The sequence below is a fragment of the Cupressus sempervirens genome, chromosome 1 (genome assembly GCF_028749045.1).
Source record: "Cupressus sempervirens isolate cs-2001-9-10 chromosome 1, ASM2874904v1, whole genome shotgun sequence".
In the NCBI taxonomy this organism is placed as follows: domain Eukaryota; kingdom Viridiplantae; phylum Streptophyta; class Pinopsida; order Cupressales; family Cupressaceae; genus Cupressus; species Cupressus sempervirens.
Window position 1 is genome coordinate 629,247,115 of NC_143118.1, and position 14,341 is coordinate 629,261,455.

General features: G+C 36.0%; 1 protein-coding gene and 1 pseudogene across 1 annotated transcript in view; both read right to left on the reverse strand.

Annotated features, from left to right (window-relative positions):
- Window positions 1-3,435: 3,435 nt before the first annotated feature.
- On the reverse strand, window positions 3,436-4,159 carry LOC149579495 (V-type proton ATPase subunit D pseudogene; annotated as a pseudogene).
- Window positions 4,160-4,502: 343 nt separating this feature from the next.
- Window positions 4,503-14,341, reverse strand: part of LOC149579496 (multiple organellar RNA editing factor 8, chloroplastic/mitochondrial-like) — a 39,161-nt gene continuing 29,322 nt past the window's right edge. Inside the window, exons 2-5 of the mRNA XM_089833217.1 lie at window positions 6,106-6,203; window positions 5,945-6,010; window positions 5,033-5,230; window positions 4,503-4,909 (exon numbers count right to left, since the gene is read on the reverse strand). Of these exons, the coding sequence (XP_089689343.1) occupies window positions 4,902-4,909; window positions 5,033-5,230; window positions 5,945-6,010; window positions 6,106-6,203 (370 nt within the window). The 3' untranslated portion in view covers window positions 4,503-4,901. The remainder of the gene's footprint in view (window positions 4,910-5,032; window positions 5,231-5,944; window positions 6,011-6,105; window positions 6,204-14,341) is intronic.

A 14,341-nucleotide genomic window follows, 5' to 3' on the forward strand; every position in this document is an offset into this window, starting at 1 on the left:
AAATTGTCGATTAATCTAAAAAAGTGCAATTTTGTAAAAGAGTTGGTAAATCTAGGGCTTGTAGTTTCAACATAAGGTCTTAAAATGAACCTAGAGAAGGTGAAGGTTATCCCTGAATTGCCTATTTCAAGAAGTGTGAGTGAGGTAAGAACTTTTCATGGTTTGGGTAGCTTTTTACATAATTTATCAGAAGTTTTAGTAGTATTTGTGGACCCTTATCTAAAACAATGAGGGGATAGGAAATAGTTTAAATGTCATACAGAAACAAACAAGAGTTTTGAATTGTTGAAACAGAAAATTATAGGAAAACCTATTTTAGCACTTTTAGATTTTAATAATGTGTTTCAAGTAGACTATGATGCTTGCGATAACCTTTTTTTGAAGTTGTTTTGAGCTAAGAAGGTAGAATTGTTGCATACTTCAGTAAGAAGTTAAATGATGTCAATAAAAAATTATGTTTATGATCAAAAGTTGTACCAGTTCAAGCATTGAAAAAGTGGAGGCATTATCTTCTTCCTAAGGGGTTTGTTGTATATATTGATCATCAAGCTTTGCAATATTTAAATAATCAATGAAAATTAAAAATTAAGCATTTAAAATGGTCTGAGTTTTTACAAAGTTACACATTTGTTTTGAAACACAAGAGTGGGAGGTCTAATAAGGTTGTAGATGCTCTTAGCAAAAGACAATTTTTTCTTTATAGAGATGTAAATTGAGATTGTTGGGTTCAAAGAACTCAAGAGTTGGTATCCAGAGGATCTTGATTTTTAGCTTGTACAAAAACATGTTACTCAAGATAGAACTAGTTGGTTGAATTTCATCATCCAGGATGGTATGATATTTAGAGGAAGTCAGTTGTGCATTCTGAAGAGTTCTACAAGGGAGAATCTCATCAGGGAGAAGCATAGTGTAAGGTTGACTGGATATTTTGCTCGAGATAATAATATTTCTCTAGTTAGTAAGAATTATTATTGGCCACAGTTGCAGCGAAATGTTAAGAAATTTGTAGAGAGTTACAAGGTATGTCAAATGGAAAAAGAAGCAAAACATAATACATAGTTATATCAACCATTACCAATACCATAGAAATCATGTGAGGATATCACTATGGACTTTGTTCTTGGTTTACCAAAGACTCAACAAGAGCATGATTCTATTTTTCTGGTGGTTGACAAGCTTTCAAAGATGATAAATTTTTCTCTGCAAGAAAAATAATGATATTGTTCATGTGTCAAAATATTTTCCAAAGAAGTTGTAAGACCACATGATCACCCAAAGAGCATAATCTCAGATCGAGACACCAAGTTTGTAGGGAACTTTTGGCACGCATTGTAGAAGAAGATAAAGACAGATTTGAAGTTCAGCGCATCACATCATTCACAAATTGTGGACAAAAGAAGCGAATAAAAGTTTGGGAAATTTTATGCAATGTTTGGACCATGTAGGATACTGAAGAAGTGTGATTTGGGAAATGCCTATGAAGTAGAATTGTCAAGTAAACTGAATATTTCACAAGTATTAAACATTTATGATCTAACATAATATCATGAAAGAGGTGTTGAAGATGAGGTCACATAAACACAATGGAGTGTTCCAACAACTATTTCAACTACACAAAAGATTGAAGATATTTTGAGTGCATGTGTTTGCAGAAGCACAAGAAATGGGACATATGAAGAAAAATTAATCAAATGGATAGGACATATTATAGATTCATAATGGCTGACAAGGGAGGAGGTTTATTGTCTTGGTTTCCTCTGAACAACTGAGACGTGACAAAGTCACTTCTCAAATAACCCCAACTGCTTGACACGGGAGTATCCCGTAAGTAAGGGCAATCTTACATCACCGACTAACTAGAGATTGTGTGAGTCGAGCGTTGTAGATCAAGTTGTCAATTAGAGCAACTAACAATAAGTTATGGTCTCCAGAAGTTGTGCTGCCTAAAATCAAAGAAAATGAAATTCTTTCAACTTTTCATTTGAGTTATACAAGTTATTTGGGTCTCTACTCTAATGTAATAAAATATGAAGAATAATAATATTTTAAGGTTGGTCAACGTGAGACTCTAAGGCTAAATTTCTAGAACCTTTTTGAGCAGTGAAAATTTATCTATATAAAGAAGACCCATAGTGTTGTCTAGGACAATTTTGGGATGTTGGTTGTGGCTTTGGCTTACAAAACAATGTAAGGAAAACGCCCATGTGGCTTTGCATGTCTTATTTCTAAAATGTGCAAGGTTGTACTTTTGGAGATCATAAGAAATGAACTTTTTGTTCTTGCTAATTGTTGTTTCTCTATATTTGTTATGTGTTTGTGTTGAGGGGAGCACCCTTTAAAAGGATTAGAACGAAGCTACAAGAATGAATTATATAAATCAATTCAACAACTATGGCCTATAGATCAAACACAAGATACTTAAATGCTATATGTTAATTCTTTTGATTATCCTAATGTACAATAACCAATTTTCAAATGAATGAATCGGTTCTTTATAGACTACAAGCTCAAGTCCCACTATTTAAACTAATTTACAATAGGACAACAATTGAATGCAAAATCCTCCTCTAAAATAACAATAAAAATTTCAAACATGCCAACCCAAACTCTATTTTATATTATATAAACTTATTGTTAATTGTTAGCACTGAATAACATTGGAGATCAAACATATCTTATGTTCAACACAAAATAAATGATAATGATTTGCAATGTCACATGCAAACACCAACACAAAAAATGGAACTTCTGACCTATAACTGAATAGAAGGTTATTTATTCAAACACAAATGAATTTTGATATACTTTCTAAAAGTATAGACTTCAAAAAACGCAATAATGGAACTCGTACTTTTGTGCTCATGGATATCCATCCTAAACCATGCAAATTAGTAATTATTTTTTTATCACAAACATAATGCATTTTAAAAAGTATAGATACTATATAAACCAACAAAAATACTACTATTTGTATTAGTCTATACTTCAAGTGGTTTATCATGCCCTACATAATGAGTAATTAATATTCTATTCAACCAAGACCCCTTCTATCTGAAACTTCCTTATCCTTGACAAAGAACATTGGAATAGCACAACCTCTTATGCATGTGGAGAGAATAGAATAGCATCTCTTATTTACTATTTCTTTGATTTCTCTCAAAGCAACTTCATGAGTGGTAACCCTTATCTATGTTTTCTCGCGTGACCAAACTTTCCCACATGCAAACCTCTCTTCGACAACTACTACTATAGGCACATTGGAACCTTAGTCACAACCACCACTCATACTTTTGCAACAGTTGTTTAGAATCAAGTGATGGCTTCTTAACAGGGCCTCCCTTTGCTAACTTCATTTTCAATCAAATTTGCTTTGAACCAGTCAGCATGAAATGCCTCTCTCTGCCCTTCATCATGTTGCACCATTCTACTCTCCTATATCTCTTCAAAAAATAATACCCTCATCCTTCTCAGTCCCCATGGATATCATATCATGTGCCTTCCACATGGAAACCCCCTTCAGGAATGCAAAATTCTTAGCTTCTTGATCCTTCACAAAGCTTGGCACTCGCCATCTCCCACTCGTGCTCCCTCTTCTTATACCCCTGAATCTTCTTGAGCCTAAAGAAATCCTCCTCCTCAAGCTCACCAAGCTCTCCCATTATATAATTAAAAGTATTCTGCAGTCTTAGTCATCACATTCTCCAGGGCATTAACCCTCTAATGCACCCTCTAATTGATCGCCTTGGATGTCTCATCCAAAGTTGAAAACAAAATCTGAGCAACAACAGTTCCATGAGAACTTTAATAGCTTTGATATAAGCAAATTGGTAGTGTTAGATCTGCAGTCCTCCACAGGCCAAGTCTGCCATCGTCACTCCTTCCTTTGTAAAATACTCCAATTTGGGCAATTTAACACCAACACATTTTCTTGATGAGCACAGACCTTGACAGTTGCAGATTCCACATTTTCCCCTACTGGCCACAAATAGGGCGGAGGCATATGCTTTCATGGTTTCTTTGACAGAACTGAACAATAAGGGCATCGCTTTTCTTCTTGAGCAGAGCATGCCCTCGTGTAGCACCTACCAACTGGGCTTTCATCGCACCCAGCATCATAATCCATTGGCACCGTGTTCAGCTGCTGCCCCTAACAAGACATATTTCATCACTTTTGTTCGAACAGAGTTCGAATCTAGTGGAGTTGCAGGTATCAGTTCAAATTCTGGTGCCCTGATGGTTCTAGTTCAAATCACTTCCTCTACTCCACATGTGCATCTTCACTAGACTCTAATACCATGTTAATTTTTACGATAAAAAATGAGACAAGGCAGATATAATAGATAAAACAATGGACACAACAAAATATCCTAGAAAAACCTTCCAACTTGAGGGAGAAAAACACAGCCACAACCATATCACTTATATTTAATAAAACAGCATAACACTAAAAATACAATTGCCCAAACACCAGGCTGAACTAGTGGTATAATGATAGTACCCAGTAAGACAATAGTGAATTCTCCTTTGTGTCAAATCACAACGCACAAATAACATCAAATCAGATATAAGAATGTGAATTCTACTTTAATCTATAAACTTGTCTTGATTGTGAAGTGTCTGACTCTTTATTGTCTTGATGTTACAAATTGAAGACCCTTCATTGTCTTGCCATTACAAGGTGAGGTGACTATAGGAGGGAAAGATAATTCATGCAGCTATAACATCAACACACTAATGATTAATGACCAATCAGTTTATACTTACAACTATATCTCTCAAAAGAGGTAATGCATGATATGCACTGCTTCAATATCCTCCTTGGCGATCCCAAATAGTTTGCATAACCTTCAAAATGCCTGACACGAACCCATGGGCAAAGTGCCAATTTGAAGATGTTATCTTTACTCACCTGCTTTAGCATCAACAGTTATCTTTAGTCACTTGTTTTGACATCAACTAAACTATAAGCCAGGTTTTCTAGATACTACTAAAATATGTCCCGATTCATGGCAAGATAAAATTATTCACTTACCTGGTGGTGGGCGTGGACTAAAATTCTGCTGGTAATTCATCTGCCGCATTTCTCTCCGCCTCTCAAAGTTCCTTGATCGGTCAGAGTTTCGTGGCCTATCACTGGATCGTCTCTCATTACAACGTGCATTATTTCTCACCCATTCTTCATGGTACTTTGGATCATATGGAACAGCTTGTCCATTAATAAAAGGCTCTCCTAATCAAAAGGCACAATATACTTTAGACCAAAACCAATATAGATTGTAAAATACATAATAGAAGTTGAGCCTGAAAATTGCAGCAGATAAAGCCATAATAATAAGTTGTTTTCTTACAAAAGCTTAACAAAAGAGTGAGAACCTGAACACACTCCAGATTACATAACTAAAATCATAACTTACACATTTAAAGGAAAAATTTACATTGCAATAGAAACGTGCCACACAGACACTATATTAAAAAGGAACAAAACAAATACTATTACAGTTTTTAAAAGTAAGTATAAATTTTGTCATGCTCACTATTTTCCCTGCACCCAATAGGGCATTAAATTGCATGGGCAACATGCACCCCTCTTCCATCATTGACTCAATTAATACATTATTACTCATTTAGCAGCTAGAGACCTTAACCTTGTTTAGCACATTATTACCCGTGTTACCAATCAATATCTGAACATAGGAAAATTGATTAACCTTGTAGCTAGCTATTATGAGAGAGCAGATCAATGATCAGTGAATGAAAAAATCATACATACATATACAAAAAAAGGCGACCTTACAGCTTGTCAGAAGGCAGATCAATGGACCGCATAAGTTCACACACAAATCTATTGACAGTTATGAGAACATCCAACATGATATTTGAAAGTAAGAGAAATCAAAATGCAACCTAGCTATAAACATAAATCTTGAGTGGTAAAAATCCTTACCTCCGTATGACTTTGATTTCAAGTCTATGTAGGAGTCCGGTAGAACCCAGCTAACATTGGGAACATCTGAAATGCAGCAGAAAATCTCAAGTAAAAAGTCTTGATATAACTGTCAAAAAAGTAGTAAAGATGTATAGAAAAAAAAACATCAAGAAACACACGATTAAGCTTTTGAGAGAGCTCTTCTGATATGTTGCAGCCAAATGCATAGTAATGCTTTGTAGAAACAGAATAAATTTTCATCCTCGCTTCCTCCTCACTGCAAAATAAGCAAAACAGAAAATGCCCACTCAAATTGGATACATGAACCCTTGAAATCAAAGGCTGTCAAAAAAAGCATCTCAACCCATCATATGATACCATATACCTTAATATCCAAAATGCACCAAAATCCAACTATATATTAACCCTTAAGTCAGAACCGTAGACAAAACTTCTAAACCCGATATTGAAAAACCCTATGAAACCCACACACCAAAACCATCCAGTATCTCAAAGCTTACAAAACTAGTCACCAGGAAACTTGTAACCAAACCTTAGTAATCCTAAAATCTCCATCATGGAGATATACATAGGGGAACATGAAACCTTGTTCTTCCATGGAATGAATTATTGCTGCCTACCATTTTGCCTGTAGTAGGCACATTTTGATTCTTGAAGAAACATACATAGAAAAGGTGCTTTGAAACTTGTGTTTAGTACAGAATTAGAAACTTCAATACTGATTAATTGACATTTTTGTATACAGTATTACAGCCGATCCACAGGTATAAAGGAGGGCATTAAGAGTGACCTTCATAGGCAGAGGAGGGTTAAGATCAGTCCAAAACGGCCATTAAAAATAGTCCAGTCGGTAATTGAGGAAGTCGGAGATGTCAGCTTCTAATCAGCAACTCATACCCAATCAGATATTATGCTTTATATGAACGAGGGAGGAAGCACTAATCAATAACAACCAAAGAAGATTGCAGTTTCCAGGAAGAGTACAAAGAAAATATAGGACTGATTTATATGCTGGAAAAGATAGCTCTCTACCTGATTTATATACATGGCAGAAATGTCAGATTGTCACAGATAATTTATAATTGATCCCGAACTATGTTCATGTCTGGAAGAACAATGAAGCTTTCTATTTGTTAATTATCGTGATTTTAGTTTATAATCTTTTAAAAGAATCCATAGCATATGTGTACTTCGGTAGCTTGAATATGGAAGCAATCAAACCAGGCAATATCCATGTTTTCCAAACCACTTAATAAACTTGTATAAGAAACTAAGAAAGGAATGGTGTGACTTAAGATGTCATGTAGAGTGCGTTTCCAGAATTAGGGGGATTGTCTAAGACTTGAGGATCTAAATGTGGAGATCATTCAATGCAAGTTGCTGCAGATTGGGACACAGATATTAAAAGTGATATTAAACATTACAAATTTGATAGACAAATTCCAGAGTCCTAGTGGGGGGCATCATAGGCTTTTACAACTCCATTATCTACTCAAGTATTTTTTGTAACTGAATAGTTTTTGCTTCAGTTATGGATAGTTTATTTAACTGTTTGTTATTGCATACTTATCCAACTAATTGCTCTTCCAAACAAAGCAAATGCATAACCACTAGTTCATCTTCAATTTTTTAGATCTGCAGCCCAATCAGAATCTACACATTATCCAACTCCCTATCATTAGTACCATGATAGGAAAAACAAATTCCACTCTAGTATCTTAAGTTGTGTCCAATGTTCTTTCACTAGCTTCACCATAAACCTGATTAGAAATCTCGTAACTTGGCCAATTTGTCTTGTACAGAATATTGCATTCATAAGACTTTCCATGACACTAGTATATGAAACATCGTGCATGTCTTCCAAAGCCACCACAGACTTTATATATTGATCCAAACTTAACTCTGTATCAACCAGAGGGGTTATACTTACTAGTTTACTTCCATGCATGTCAAACCACAGCAAATTAGTTTCCAATATTTCCTCTGATTTATCTGCAATTTCCTATTAGCCCTATTCTTAAGAATCTCCATACCAAGTATAAATATAGTAGCATCTAAGTGCTTTATTTCAAACTTACTGTACAGTTGAGCTTTGAGGTTCTTTATCGAAATCTTACAATTCTCAATGATGAGCATGTCATTAACATATATAGAACAAAATTAAAATATGACACTTAGCTGATTTGTAATACACATAGCCCTCAACAATACTCCTTGCAAATACCAATTTTAATGTATATAATTCAGACTTGCAAGTCCACATACTTGGTGACTACCTTAAACCTAAGTTACCCTCGTTTGCCCCTGGACCCTACTAGACTAGCCTGGGTACAAACTGGCAAATGGTCCTCATCCAGTTCACTTGCTGGTCCCGGCATGGTTTGAATTACAGGGACCCATTTCGAACTGGCAGGCTGGAAAACAGAGCCCGGGTGAACCATGCCCAAACAGATCGAAGCCGAGCAAACTTGGAATGAATTTCGACGAACTGGGCCCCATGAACATCAATAAAGTGATTTTTTTCACATATTGAATAATGTTTTGACATCCTTAACCCTAAAAGGTGGTAATGTAAGGTTTATAACTTTATGTTGGCTTCTGATTCTCATTTATGGTGTGCATGTACTTTATTTTGTCTTGAGCAAGAGATGGGTTCATTACAATAATAGATAATCGTCTATTATTAATTAATGGTAGTCTATTGTAAATATCTAGTTAGCTTTAGCTTTTTTAGCTTTCTCTGCTAGAATAGAATGTTTCTATTCTTTACGATTGTTTCCTATGGAAACATCATTTTATTCTTTTGTATATAATGACCTTTCAGTCTCTGCTAATAAGATAAGTAAGATTTTTACCAATTACTTTGTAATATGGTATCAGAGCCAATACTTCAAATTTTATTTTATTTTTTTAAATCTATAATTTCTTTCGAAATTATTTGCTCAGATTTTTCGAAATCGTTTCTCTATTTTTTCTTAGAAATTTGTATAGGGTTTCCGTAATTGAGAAAAATTCCTTTGTTATAATGTTGATTGCAGCTAGGTTTTTTGGCTCAGTGAATGCAAAATTTCGGCAACAAATCGAGCCTAGTCTACACACGATCTAATCTCAATCTCTATGAACACGTTGAGTCTGCTCACGCTCAAATCCCAAAAATCGTGATTTTTTGTGATGACAGATCTCGTTTTTCTTGCGTCTAAGTCTGCATTTTCGTGAGTTCTTCACAACTCAACAACCATCTCTATTCACAAGAAGTTCTCTGTGACAAATAAACCAGTTGTTTTCTACCTGCAAACACCATTTTTTTGCAATTTCAACCATTAATGGCTGCCAGCTAGGGTTTTCTTCGAAACCCTAATTTCTGAGCTCCAGTTTTTTTGATTTCAAATTCTTGGTGGGTTTTTCGAGAGTTCAACTGGGTTGTCATCCGATTTTTTTGGGTGCCTCATTTTTCGTGCCTCGATTTTCCAACCAGCAGATCCAGAAAACGACACTATATTCCTTCTAAGTTTTTTGAGCTCTCTTCTAGACCATTCTCTAAATTTTTTGGGTGTTCTGTTTTTTGCCTCAAAGAATGTGCCTTCACAGATTTTTACGTCATTTCATTGAAAAATGTGCCATGGCATCTCTGACAAACATTCTACTTGAGTACAACTCCAAATCCAATGGTCAAAATTATGGCACTTGGAAGAAGTGGATCATCGCAATTTTTGAATATCGGAATAACGATAAACTTGTCCTACGTGTTACAAAGCGTCTGACTTCTCCTGGTCCTAATCAAGATACATGGGATCCAAAAAATCAGGAGGCAGTGATGCTTCTCAAATTATCTATGGCTGATGATCAGCTTTCTCAAATTCCATCCGGCAAGACAACTACCAAGATCTGGACGCATCTCAAAGGTCTTCATGAGACTTCTGACAAAAGCAGAGCTTTCTTTCTGAAGAACACTTTGTTTTCTATTGTCATCGACGAGCGCACCTCGCTCCGGGCACACCTGAATCGGATTCAAGAAATCCATGATCAGTTACTTGCCATCGGTCGCAAGATGGAGGAAAATAATATTGTGGTTATAACTCTTCAGAGTTTACCAAAGTCCTATGAGCATTTTATCGAGACTCAACATCACGTCTTCTGGTGTTGATTTGAAGTTCACTGATATCTGCACACTTCTGCTACAGCAAGATCGGTGTAAACAACAATTCGGTAGCAGTTCCAGCTCCACCTTCATTGAGCAAGCCTTTGCTACGAAATCCTTTCAGAAGGATAAAGGCAAGTTTCAACAGAAGTCTTCTGCTTTAGCATCAGATGGTTCTCGAAAGAACATTCAGTGCAACTACTACCACAAGTTTGGACACATGAAGGTTGAATGTCGGAAATGCTTAGCTACACAATCTAAGCAATCAGGTTCACAACACAAAGCGAACAGTGTGAAGCACACTGAGCAAACAGAGTCTATCTTTTACGCCTTCATGACTAAAAGACTTGCAAATCATGTGAAGTCGTCTATAACTGGTACATTGATTCAGGTGCCTCTCGTTATTTCACTCATCGCAAAGACTGGTTTACTAACTACCAACCTTGTTCAAACTCTATTACTTTTGGTAGCAGAGAAGAGTACATAGTTGTCGGCAAAGGCAACATTCAAATTCAGTCTGTTGGGAGGAATCTCATATTCGTCGATGTGTACTACGTTCCAAGGATGGAACTAAATCTACTTTCAATCAGTCAGTTGCTGCGACATTCACCACACTTGGATGTCACCTTCAGTGCACCATCACTGATCAGGTGACTCAATCTACTGTTGCAATGGGTCTTAAGGATCATGGTCTTTTCAGACTTACTAATTTTGGTGATTCTCGAGACTTAGCTATGGTTGCTCGATGGTCTTCTATCAACATACTTTGGCATCAGCGATATGGGCACTTAAATGTGCATTATCTCTCATAGCTTGCCTCACCCTGACCCGTCATAGCATAGATATTTTTATTTGCATTTTGATATTCGAGACTTTCATATTTTGACAATTATTCGAGACTTAGATGGACAGTGGATTGTTTTATCTATTGATTTTGGTATTTCAATAGTGTTTTACATTTATGATATGCACTAAGAACTTGATATTGTGCATGAAATAATTGAACACATATAGATGCAATTTTATGACAAAATAGTATTAGATTATAATGCGATGCAAAATGTTAATTGGATTATGATAATTTATGATATGCAAATAAATGTTAAATTGATTATGATGATTTATGATATGCAGATGGATGTTAAATTTATTATGATGGTTTATGATATGCAAATTTGAGATTCTAAGATCTTGAATGATTTAAATGAAATGATTAGAAAAGGGAATTTAATTTGAATTGTGTTAATATGGATTTCGTAAAATTTGAAATTATTCATTTATGATATACATTTTATATGACCTCCTTGGACCACTGATGCTCGAGTTTAATGCGCAGGAAGTGGAACCATGGAACTTCTTGGGAGGAACAAGTTCCAAACCTATGTGAACATAGTTTAACCAAGGCCAATCTTTGGAAGATTCAAAAGCCTCGTTGTGAAAGTATTTTGCTTCGAAAATGTAAGTGTGCTTGTATGTGGAAATGTTAATCATAAAGATGCATTAGGGACAAGTCATGGTGATGTGGAATGTGTTTTTCTGTGTCACTTGACACTTGCGAATTTTGTGTGCAATGACATGTCATCTAGGGTTTTGGTTATGGTGGCATTTTACCCTAAAACTAATTACCTTGTTAATGAGTTAGTAAACCCACCTAACAAGGGGTAGGATGGGTCACCATCAAAGGAAATTCGAATTTGGACTTGCCTAGGGTTTTGAGGAGTCATTAGGTGGTCCCAAAGTGTCTTTTATGTTAAAATGAGCTACCCTTATGATAGTATAACAAGTTAGGGACTAATTTTGACCATGTTAGTGCCTAGACAGCCTAGGGGGGCCCTTTACTCATGCATTCTTCTATCAATTCGAAATTGGAGTTGTCACATGTGTTTTCTCCCATGTTCCCACTGAGTCAAATATAGCAAATTTAGAGGGAAACAAGTTTGTAAGAGGAAGTGGCTTGGTGTCTTTGCTAAAATAGTTAGTGGGAAGGCCTTATTAGAGACTCTTGGACAAACTAGTGGGGTGTTCACCCACTCTCTATGTTTAGAGACAGTTAGGGTTTGGAGGGAGCTTAAGGGAGCTCTACAACAACTATCATTGCCTTTAGCTTGGACCAAGGTTGGTGATTCAAACCATGATTCATGTCATTGCCTTTAGCTTGGACCAAGGTTGGTGATTCAAACCATGATTCATGTTATTTTATTTTAGTATTGCATAATGAATCTGCAAGTATGGAGAAATTGTTATGGGTTCATGCAATGTGTTGTGAACCTTGTATTGTAGAATTTGGCATTGTGTTGTGAAGTTGTGAATGTGTATTGTGTTCTTGTAAATTTCTTCGTTCTCTTTCTTGAATTTTCTTGTTTGATTTGGATGTTGAATGTGATCATGGGTGTGAAGGCTTCACTCACCCTTGGGAGGGAAGAGAAGCCTTGGGTGAAGGGATTAGTTGGGCTCAACATTGTAGTTGAGAAAATTTAACTCATGGTGAGGGGTTGATCTTTCTTTCATGGAGTATGGGCTCCATTGAAGCCATATATCTCTGTTGTTTTGGGAGATACAAGGGGTTTTGTGTGTAAAAACGAAGAGATTTTTATGTTAGCCTTGAGAGGCAACACGCAATTGCAATATGTTGTTTGAGTATGGCATCTCCTCCTTGAAGAGTCCACTTTCACCCAATGTGAAATGATTCCAATGGTGAATCAATGTGCAAGCCATAGGAGGGATTTGTTTTGTGTTATGTGATGTGTTTCATGCAATGGCAAGTGATGTGTGTGTGTATCCCGTCAGGACCTTGTTTCCCTGCCCGGTGGGTAGCTTCTTAGAAGCCTAGGACGGAAGGTGAGCCTCCATGGTTCCTAGTTTGTGTGTGCAGCTTTTGGTGAAGATGGATTGCTTGAAGATATTAGGGTTTCACCCTTGACAAAGTTGTAACAAAATTCAAGTGTGTAAAGAGAGACCAATGTTCCATGTCATCTCAAATGAGTTGTGATTTCAAGTCTCCATTGTTATTTCATTGTGATGTAAAAGAGATTTGTTAATCATTGTGTATTGTTGAAATTGTGTAAGGAAAGGTTGAGAGATTGTATATAGCTACTTGCAAGGAAATATTTATTGTAAGTTTTTCCACATTATGTGACTGGATGTAATAGGGAGAAAACTGTGAAATGAAACCCTCTTTCTTTTGATGATCTATAAATGATTTGTTAGGAACATTGCAAAGTTGTTGAGTACAAGTTTTCTTCTGATATAGTTGATTTAATATGGATCATTATATTGCAAAATCATAGGTTATGCATTTAATATAATGGAAGAAAATTACTAGCTCATTGTACATGCATGAATATTAGCTCATTTGGATTCCAAACTTAAGAGACCCTTAGATGAGATAGATGTCATAATAATATACACTTGCAAGTTAGGAGTTAATAGAGAAGTTAGAAATAAATCAATGATAACGCATAAACATAGCCTCCTAAGATATGAGTAGAGAGAAAATAAATCCTAAATGACATAGCTAAAATCTCATAAGAGAAAATTGTTGTAGGAGCATATTATGCTCTCTGGAAAATGTATGGGGTAAGAAAATAAATCCTCCCCCCATAATACAGAGCAATAAAATAATAAACAGAATTTAGAATTTAGTACATCAAATATTAATAGAATAACATATATCCTAAGAGGAAATACTTTAACATAACAAATACGTATTCTATAAGTTGCAAATGGGGACTCATATGAGTCATGTGATTTTTAGGTCACCATCACACCAAATCAAAGAAAAATAATAATAAGAATAATAAAATAAAATAAATGAAGAAGTCAAACTGCACACTATAACCAATCAAGGGAGAAACAAAAAGGGGCTAATCATACCCTAGACCCTACCTCTTCCCCACTTACCTAGGTGGCTATCTTCAAAAAAAAATGCATAAAGTGAAAAGTATAATGGGAATGGTGGACAGTGGGTCTCCACCACCCCTTGCCGCCTACATCTCTTCTTAAAGCTTTAAAAAGCGCTTGGAACATGATGTCCCACTGACATATGTCAATTCCTTCTTATATTAGTTTCCTCCACCTTGAAAAGAACAAACTCAACTTTTACCTTGACTTGCTGTCCTAATCTTTGCATTTAGGCGCAAAAGGAGGTGATGGGACCAAGGTCACATTGCCTTGGAAGGAGGGATAAGGGGGCATGTGACCCCAAGACATGGGAGTTCGCCTGGGAATAAAGGGAGTGAAAGGGTAGACCGAGGTTG